Genomic DNA, 10,101 nt, shown 5'->3' with positions numbered 1-10,101 from the left:
AGTTGAAACATTTATTTCCACAAGTAATTTTGACTGATACTGATCTTGCTTTGAAACAACAATTTACTTACCTCACCGTATTATAAATGGCGAACAACATCATGCTCGTACTTTAACTAAAGAGATGTATCGTACGGCCTTCTCGAAAAGCTACCCAACATTGGTACGGATGCAGAAGCAACAATATGATCTTCCTCACCTGACCACATCGAAGGAGTGCCCCGTCCTAAACTACAATATGAAATCTGACCGTCTCTGCCTTGTGTTCGTGCCATTGCAAAAATTACAAAAAAACACATAGAGAAAATTAAAAAAATTCAAACCGAAACACATTTTAAATGAGTTCAGATGTATTAATTTTTCAAAAAACCAGAACACTTTGTTAAGGACTTTCGACGAAGGTTTCACCAAACCGAAAGACATTGCAAATGAGTTCTGGTATGCAGTATAAAAACCGAAAGATTATTCTCAAAATTCTAGTTAAATTGTAAAACTGGGGAACTAACTGAATTTGTTCTGGTGTGTAATATGTGAATCAAAAGAGTTGTTGTAGTCTTCTGGTATGTAAGAATTTTTTTCTATATCAGAAGACTTAAAAAATGATAGTGAAGAAAAAGTGAAAAATTCCGAAAGATTAATTGCAGTGTTATCAAAAGAACATAAACTTAATATCCTACCAATGTGCATGATTAATTCACATTGTAATAGGACTGATTGTAATGAATAACAAAAAACCTGCAATAGTAATGACTGATTGTTGATAGGTTTCGTATTTTCCATAGTAGCAAAATATCTGCAATTATTTGTTTAGTTAATAGGATTAAAATGCCTACACAACAAGTCTCACATCGTGTGAGTTGTGCTTAATTTGATTCTATATATCATACATAAACAAAGTACTACAAAAGCTTTTGGGTCTGAGAAATGGGCTAGCCTTAAGCCCAATTGATATGTTTTTATAATTACTAATTAATTTCATATAAATTTTAAAAAAAACTTAATGAAAAATATTAAGTAATAATTCATTAATAAAATGATCTGAATAATAAAAAATTAACAAATCTCATGCCACATCATACAAAAGTGTCATGTAATAAAAAAAATTACACCTTACTTTTTTTATAAAAATTGAGGATGAGACCAAAGGTGTTTAAAATAAAATAGAGAGACTGATTTCGTGAACAAAGTACAATAGGGAAACAAAAAAGTAATATTTTTAATCTTTATTGTGTTTATTTCCCTTTAAATAGATACTTCTATTTCTTTTTGAAAAATGAATAAAATTATATTTAAAACATAATACCTAAAGCTATTGTTATTGATGTGGAAACGATGTTTGGAATAACAAAGTATAATCAGTTTCTCTATTAGAAAGAAACACACAAGAGTAGAAAAGAGGAAAACAAAAAGAACACGATGAATTGGTGATAAACTGCTATTCTTTACTTTCTCTTTGAAATAAGATTACAAGTGTTACAGAATAACAAATAACCTCTCTCATCCTAATCAGAATTTCCATTATGTAATGATGAAAGACTAGTATGCTATTTATAAGAAAACTAACACACTAAATTAATGGGCTTTTCCATTATCCAATATCTCACAAATCTCCACCTTGGAACAAACTCTATAACATCAACGGAACAAACTAACCTTCTTCATGCAGCTTTATCAACAACATACAGTGAAAAAACTTGCAACTTGGAAATGTATTGGTGATCATATCAGTAGCATTGTGATCTATTGAAACCTTATGCACTTGGACTTCTCCATGCTCAATTACCCCTCTGACAAAATGCAGTCTCACATCGATGTACTTGGTTTGCTCATGATAGGTTGAATTCTTCGACAGGTGTATAACACTTTGACTAGCATATTTAACAGTAATAACTTGACTTTGAAATTTCAGCTCCTTAGCAAAACCTTCAAGCCACAATGCTTCTTTCACAGCTTTAGTGAGAGCGAAATATTCCACTTCAGTGGTTGATAAGGCAAAAACCTTATGAAGTGTTGTTTTCCAACTGATTGTTGTGCCAAACATAGTGAACACATATCCAGAAATAGATTTTCTGGAATTCATACAACCTGTATAATCAGAATCGACATACCCTTTGATTACTGCTTTACTATCTTCATCACATGCTCCACCATAAATTAGGAATTTGTTCAGAGACTCGTTTACGTACCTTAGAATCCACTTCAATGCTTACCAATGAGCCTTTCCAAGATTAACCATATACCTTCTTACAAGACTTACTATATATGTTATGTCTGGTCAAGTACATACCATATCATACATAAAAAACTACTATGTTATCATAAGGGATGCTATTCATATAAGCTCTTTCGACCTCAATACTGATACCCTGATCTATACTCAACTTGAATTAAGGGTTTTTCAGAGTCACAACAGGATTTGAATTCGACATACCAAATTTGTCGAGAATCATCCGTAGGTATGTCTCTTGAGATAAGCATAATTTCGACTGCTTTCTATCTCTTCGGATGTCAATTCCAAGAATCCTGAATGCATTTCCAAGATCCTTCATATCAAAATCTTTATCGAGTTCAGCCTTCACCTTTATTACATCCTCAACATTGTTGCTTTCTATAAGGCATCCACATAAAGCAACAAAATAAAAAATGAATTTCCAGGTTGAAATCTGAAGTAAACATAGTGGTCGAACAGACATCTAATGAAACATATGTGTGTCGTGAACTTATTAAATCTCTTATTCCATTATCGAGGAGATTGTTTCAGTTCGTATAAACATCTATTCAACTTACATAAATAATCTTCCTTTTCCTTTTATGCATACCTTTCAGGTTGCTTCATCAAGATTGTTTCATCTAGATCTCTATACGAGAAAGCAGTCTTCACATTCATTTGTTCAAGTTCTAGGTCGAACTGTGCTACCATAGCAAGTAATATTCGAATGGACATGTGTTTCATAACAGGAGAGAACACATCATTGAAGTTGACACCTTCTTTATAAGTGAAACTCCTTTAGACTAATATTGCCTTGTATCTCTTCAATGTCACTCCTTTGATTCATTCCTTAACTTTGAAAATTTACTTACAGCTGACTAACCTAACTCTAACAGGTTTCTTGATCATTTCCCAAGTGTGATATTGATGAAGAGATTTGATCCCATCATCCACAACCTTTAGCCATTCATTCCTATTTCGAATCCTTATAACTTCCTTATAGTCTCTAGGTTCATCATCTAGAACCTCACTTACAGATATTAAAGCATAAGCTATGAGATCTGTATATCCAAGTCTCTCAGGTGGCCTAATGAATCTTCTCGGCCTATCTCTTGTCACCAGGTAGTCATTGACAGTTTTCTCAACTTCCTCAGTATCTTCAACATCTTGTGCTTATTCTTCGACTTGATCTGGAATACACAATCAACATCAACATGCTCCAATAATCTCTTATTGTTCCAGCTCTTCTTCTGATATCTCTGCACTACGACCAACGTCACCAGCTTTCTTGAAAGCCATATCAACTTCATTGAAAACTACATCTCGACTGGTGATACACCTTCTATAACCTGGTTCTAGGCACCATAGCCTATAAGCTTTTACTCTTTCAGGGTATCCCATGAACATGCATCTCAGAGCTCTAGGTTCGACCTTATCTTGTCTAATGTGAGCATAGGCTATACAACAAAATACTCTAAGTTTGTCAAGATTTGGTGGACGTCCCGACAAATTCGATATGCTAACAATCCTAGCAAACTTCGACTACATCATGCGAACAAACTTCAATGACATGCTAATATCCTGTCGAATTATCGAACCAAGAACCTACTCTTCGACTATACTAGAGTTATCTGACATAAATTAATCGTCGTTGGAAACACAACTTCAATTGCTTTCATCAAAGAAAGATCTCTATCCGTCAAAATAACTTGTGGACACAAAACTTTCTCCATAAACAATTGTTCCAGCTTATCCAACATCCAACAAAAACTATGTGTCTTCTCAGACTCTATATAAGCAAATGCAATAATAAATGTCAACTCGATCGATGTCCTTTTAACAATTTCAAACAGCGGTTGTCTATAGTTTTTTTGTCTAATAAGTGCTGTCCAAAACTAAGACAATAGATAAATATTTAACAGCTTAACTAAATCTGGATGTGCCCAAAAAATATCTCTTACAACTTCTGAGTCATCTCTTTTCCTACTCTAGTAAACATAGCCTGCATCCTCTATAAGCTTAAGCCAATGTTGTATCGCACTTCTAGGACCTCTTATATATTTTTCTAACACACTCTTATGCTTATAAATTTGCGTGATCTGAGTGACATTCTCACAATCTCTCTCTTGCAAGGAAAGAAATATGTGTTTAGGTGGAACATGTCTCTTTGTCAAATCAGTAACATGTTGCTTCTCATTGGTGGTCAATCTACCTACAAGAAATGTCCTTCTAACCTATTAGATAAATCATAGTTATGAACTTCATATTTTACATCATCCTTTCATCCAGATCCATCTTTCACCGGATTCAACCTAATTATGAATGGACATCCACATTTCTTAGTCACACTTTGTGTTCCACTATCTGTATCATTGAATTTTCCACCTTTATCACATTCAAATATTACCTTATTACTTATTCCTCTCTTGCGTGTTTCGGTGTCTGAACAAGAGATAATAACAATCACTTTATTTTAGATTTCAACCTCTTTAATCCATCTTATCACATATTCTCGTGTATCGAATCTTTGACTAGTTGAGAATACATCAACTGTATCTACACATATTTTAGTTTTTTTGTGTGCATATTTTCATGGCTGAAAAAAAGAAAAAAAGTTAAAAAACATGTATTCCGGAAGTCTTCGTGTAAGTATTCCAGTTAACAACAAAAAATATTTTCGGATGACTTTGAGAAAGTGTCCCAGTAAGTATAAAGTAAAACTGGAACACATTTGTGCGATGCATCATAATTTTTATTCAAAACCGAAACTCTTTTGTTAACTCTTCCGGAAGTCATTTTTTGCAAAACCAGAAGTCTTAATTACAATGTTCTAGTTCATTGAGATACATACCAAAATTCTTTTTGAAATTCTTCCGAAACCACAGAGTAGGGGGTGGCAAAATGGGCCGCGGCCCGCCGGGCCGCAATGACGGGTTGGGTTGGGATTTTAGGCTCGCGCTCGTCAAAGCCCGCCCCGTCAAAACCCGCCGTCCGCCATACCCGCCCCGCCAAAGACCGCCGCTTGCCAAAGCCCGCTCCTCCTCCAAAACTCACTATTTTTTTAGTTAATTTTAGTAATTGCAATTCTTGATGGTTTATTTTATACATTTATTTATAAATATATGTAATATTTTTTGAGTAAATTTGTTAAAAAATTACTTTTATAAAAAATTGTTTTAAAAAATAAGTGAAAAGTTTAATTAAAAGGTAAAAAAAGCTTATTAATCTATTAAAAAAAATATAAATAAAAATAAGCGGGTAAGCCCGCCGCCCGCCAACCCGCCATTTTGGCGGGGCGGACATGACTTTTATGCCCATTTTACTTGGCGGGCATGCCCACCCCGCTCGTTTTTTGGTGGGCATAAGGCGGGACGGGCGACGGGCGGGGCGGGCGGCCCGTTTTGCCACCCCTAGAGTAGGGGTGCAATTTTGGAAAATGTTCTGTGAATAGTAAAAAGTAAAATCGTAAATTGGTTAAATACATGAATAGGTAAAATTGGGATTTTTGAAAAATTGTTGGAGTATAGGTATGGTTGTAGGTCTATAAAGTAAAATTTTCTGGATGTGGGAAAAAAATAAAATTTATTATTCAACTTTCTAGTAAAAATAAGTTAAACAAGTATTATACATAAATAGAAGGGAAACTGACAACAAACTATGCACTAAATGCTGATTACATGAAAACAGATAAGATAATAACAGTCCTCAATTGTAGGAGAGATCAGCTGGCAAGTCCAATAAGCTATGTGCTGCTGGAAACTATGAGGTAATATTAAATTCATCAAGAATTATGATATATGAGAAATCTTTGCAGAATGCCTTCTTTGACACAACAAAGCATTCTGACATATATATTTTCTGATTTTGCCAATAAAAATATCTACAAAATAATGATCTAAAAAACAATGAAAGAGACTTGTAGATAACACTAGATTAACAGAAATGGTAAAAGAAGTTTCCAAGTTATGGCTTTAGATTAAATAAATTAAACCTTGTTAACTAAAAAGTAATCATCATAGAGTTTGCATTTAATCACCAAAATATGCAAGACTACACTTACAACTTCATAATGTGTTCATACATATTCTCAAGAACGCTCAATTGATCCTCAAGAACATCAATTTCGCGCTGTTTGTCTTTCTCATCAAGCAAATTTGTGGCCATGGTAATTGCATCATTGATTTTCCTGTTTTCTTGTGACGTGAGCTTCAAGTTAATAACCTTCTCCATTGCATTTCTCATTTTGTAAACAAGGTCATCCAATGCATTCATAACTTTGGCCTGCCTTAAGAATTTCTTATCTTCAACGCGATAATCCTCAGCTTCGCGAATCATTCTCTTAATTTCATCGTTAGATAATCTTTCTTTGTTGTTGGTTATTGTAATCTCATTTGTATTTCCAGTAGATTTTTCCGTAGCAGAAACAGTTAGAATACCATTTTTATCTATATCAAAGCATACCTTAAAAGGATAGCCCCGAGGAGCCGGGGGTAAGCCAAAAAGACAGAAAAAACCAAGAAGGTTGTTGTCACCGGCTCTAGTTCTCTCTCCCTCATAAACCTCAATAGAGACAGTCGATTGGTTATCGCTAACTGTAACATATGATTTTGTTTTCTTGACCGGAACAGAAGTGTTCCTAGGAATCACCACACCCATGACATCATTTTTTAGGCTCCAACCTAAAGACAGAGGTGTGACATCCATCAGCTCCAAATTTGGGACATTATTAACGCCTTCGCTCAATAAAGCAGCCTGAACAGCAGCTCCATAAGCAACAGCCTCGTCAGGATTGATGCTCTTGCATAGTTCTTTCTCCTTAAAAAAGTCTTGCAATAGTTGCCTCACTTTAGGAATCCTTGAAGATCCACCAACAAGGACAACATCATCTATACTATTTTTGTCCATCTTCGCATCAACCAGACACCTCTCAACGGTCTCCAAGCACTCGTTGAAAAGATCCATGTTGATTTCCTCAAACTTGGCACGGGTGATTGACGAAGAGAAATCAATGGCCTGAAATAAAGCATCTACCTCAATGGTGGTGTTAAATACAAAAGTGAGGGCCCTTTTTGCCCTCTCGCAGGCAGTTCTCAACCTCCTCAAGGCTCTTGGGTTCCCAATAATGTCTACTTTTTTCTTTCTTTTGAACTCTTGTACAAAGTAGTTTACCATTCTGTTATCAAAGTCCTCTCCTCCGAGGTGAGTGTTTCCGGCTGTAGCCTTAACTTGAAAGACTTTATCTTTGATTGTAATGAGAGATACATCAAAAGTCCCACCACCAAGATCAAACACAAAAATGTTCCGTTCTCCTACGCAATTAGTTCTCTTGTCGAGGCCATATGCAATAGCTGCAGCAGTAGGTTCATTGATTATTCGCATAACATTAAGTCCAGCAATGGATCCGGCATCTATAGTGGCTTTTCGCTGAGAATCGTTGAAATAAGCAGGCACCGTAACAACTGCATTCTTAACCGGCGATTCCAAATACTCCTCTGCAATCTCTCGCATCTTTGTGAGAATCATAGATGAGATTTCCTCGGCACATAGATGCTTCTCTTGACCCTTGTATTTAACAACAATCATCGGTTTGTCATTAACACCAGCACTAACCTTGAATGGCCACAACATTATATCTTTTTGGACAACAGAATCACTAAACTTCCTACCAATTAACCTCTTAGCATCTGAAAAAATAATATTCAACATATATCATCATTCATTTGTCTAACAAACATAGCAATGAAATAATAAGTAAAGCCTTTAGTCCTTAGTTTCTAACAAGTTTAGTATTATCAAGGATTTTTTTTGTTTATCACCACCGGTTTAGTCCGGTTCAGGGGTCAGTTCTAGAATCAAGTGGTTTCAGTCCTCTCTCAATCGCAGTTGTGGAGGACCGAACCGTAATTCTCCCTGTGTCAATCATCACCGAACCATCTAGTTTTGATATAAAATAAAAATTCATTACACTAAAGTAAAAGTGCATGTAGTCTCGTTGTTAAGACAACTCAGTTGGCAACGGTAAGCAGAGACGCGGATTCGAACCCACAATACTCTACTTATTCATCTTTAAGAATGATAGATTTCGGCGACTAAACTACTTGACAAAAATAAAATAAAAGTGCATGCATGCAACTTAACGTCAAAACATACTTAACCTAATAAATGTTAGTATAAGGAGTAAAGAAGTTACCAAAGACAGTATTTTCTGGGTTGGTGGAAGCCTGGTTTTTAGCAGCATCACCGGTCAACCTTTGTTCATCAGTAAAAGCAACAAAAGAAGGAGTGGTCTTGTTGCCTTGGTCATTGTGTATGATTTCTACTCTATTGTGTTCTTCAACCCACACTGCAACACAAGAGTATGTTGTTCCAAGGTCTATTCCTACCGCACATCCTTTGTAGCTTTTTGACATAATCCTTCAAAGAAACTCAAGCTGAAACACTACTCACCGTTGTGATTACAATGATTTTGAAATGTTTAGGTTATTTCAACTTTTATATTAAACCCTAAATTATAAGCCCTAATCTCAAGATGAAAACTAATGTTTAAATTTCAATATTTAATAGGTTAAAATATATACTTGCTTTCTTTGTCAAAATAAAATAAAAGGAAACGAAAATTCTTTATAATTTTAAAATGAGTGGTTTTAGCAAATAATATTTTTTTTTGAATCCACCAAAATTTAAGATGAATTTTTATCGATGTTAATGAACAAAGAGGTTTTTCTCTTCCAACAAAATTGTGAAAATTTTTATTATTCACGCAACTGCATACTTTGTGAATAAAACTCAATTGACTTAATTATAAAAATAAGAGTTAATCCCTCTATTTATGGATTTAGGTTAACGCAAAAGTCAAAAACTATAAAAGTTCAAAATACATATTTTAAAACTAAATCAAATCTAATATATTTTAGACCTAAATTAAATATATCTAATCTAGATCTAAATCAAATCTGTTTATAACAAACTGTTTCCACACTTTAAAATCAAATCAAATCTTTTCGACACAAGAAATTACAATTTAACAATTTTAAAATGAATGAAAGATTCATATTTTAATATAGAAATAATAATTATTTTTTAATTAAGTTTTTTAATTATTATTGTATAGGCTATTTTCAATTCATTAATAAAGTTAATTAAATTAGGTAATTAGGTAAATTAGGTAATTAAGTTTTATTAAAATACATATTTATATATTTTAATAGTTAAAAATAACAATTTTAATAAATATAGTATGCTTCTATAAAAAATTATGTTTTAAATATTATAAAGTACTTCTTTTAAATATTAATTTTTATATAAAATAATTAAAATTTGTGATTTCATATAAATTTAGAATTTAAATTTAATAAAAAATGTAAAAAATTAATATATTTCTTGTCAATCATTAAATGTTCAATAAATTTAAATGGTAATATTTTACTATAATATTGTACATATAAGAACTTTAAAATCATATTCGTAATACAATTTTTATATTTATATATTTATTTTTTGTTTAATTTTTTAATAGTAACTCATTACTATTGTTATTAATTTTATTATTTGGACTATATTTTAAAAAATTTATAAAATAATGTATGGCATTTACATCATTTACAATGTAAATTTGAAAAAGTTATGTTTTTCTATGCCTTATATATTTGTTATTATCTATTGTTCTCAAACTGTTATGAATAAATATTGTGGATGTCCATATATATTCTTATCTTTCATCTTCATATTCCTTATTAAGTGGTATAGTAAGGTTATGATTTTTCATCTTCCTAATGTCCTATAAATAGATACCACTTTGCAATGTAAAGAGAACTACTTGAAAGATGATAATACAATATTACATTTTCTCTACTCTTTCTCTCCTTCATCTCTCCTTCATCTCTATATTGTTT

At 33.0% G+C, this 10,101-nt stretch overlaps 1 protein-coding gene across 1 annotated transcript; it reads right to left on the bottom strand.

Moving 5' to 3' along the window:
• Positions 1-6,265: 6,265 nt before the first annotated feature.
• On the bottom strand, positions 6,266-8,619 carry LOC131659651 (heat shock cognate 70 kDa protein-like). The gene is made up of 2 exons (XM_058928809.1): positions 8,400-8,619; positions 6,266-7,893 (listed from the first exon to the last, which is right to left on the bottom strand). Exons 1-2 carry the CDS (start codon positions 8,617-8,619, stop codon positions 6,266-6,268), a joined length of 1,848 nt encoding a protein of 615 aa, XP_058784792.1.
• Positions 8,620-10,101: the final 1,482 nt, after the last annotated feature.

This window comes from Vicia villosa, linkage group LG3 (assembly GCF_029867415.1).
Source record: "Vicia villosa cultivar HV-30 ecotype Madison, WI linkage group LG3, Vvil1.0, whole genome shotgun sequence".
Taxonomy (NCBI): Eukaryota; Viridiplantae; Streptophyta; class Magnoliopsida; order Fabales; family Fabaceae; genus Vicia; species Vicia villosa.
The sequence above is the reverse complement of the archived record's forward strand: the minus strand, read 5'-3'. Positions and strand labels throughout refer to the sequence as shown.

Excerpts from the sequence above, each read along its gene's own strand:
- LOC131659651 (XM_058928809.1), bottom strand. The coding sequence starts at position 8,619 with ATGTCAAAAAGCTACAAAGGATGTGCGGTAGGAATAGACCTTGGAACA. Across the intron at positions 7,894-8,399 it reads CCCAGAAAATACTGTCTTTG|ATGCTAAGAGGTTAATTGGT; the intron begins GTAACTTCTTTA and ends TTATTTTTTCAG.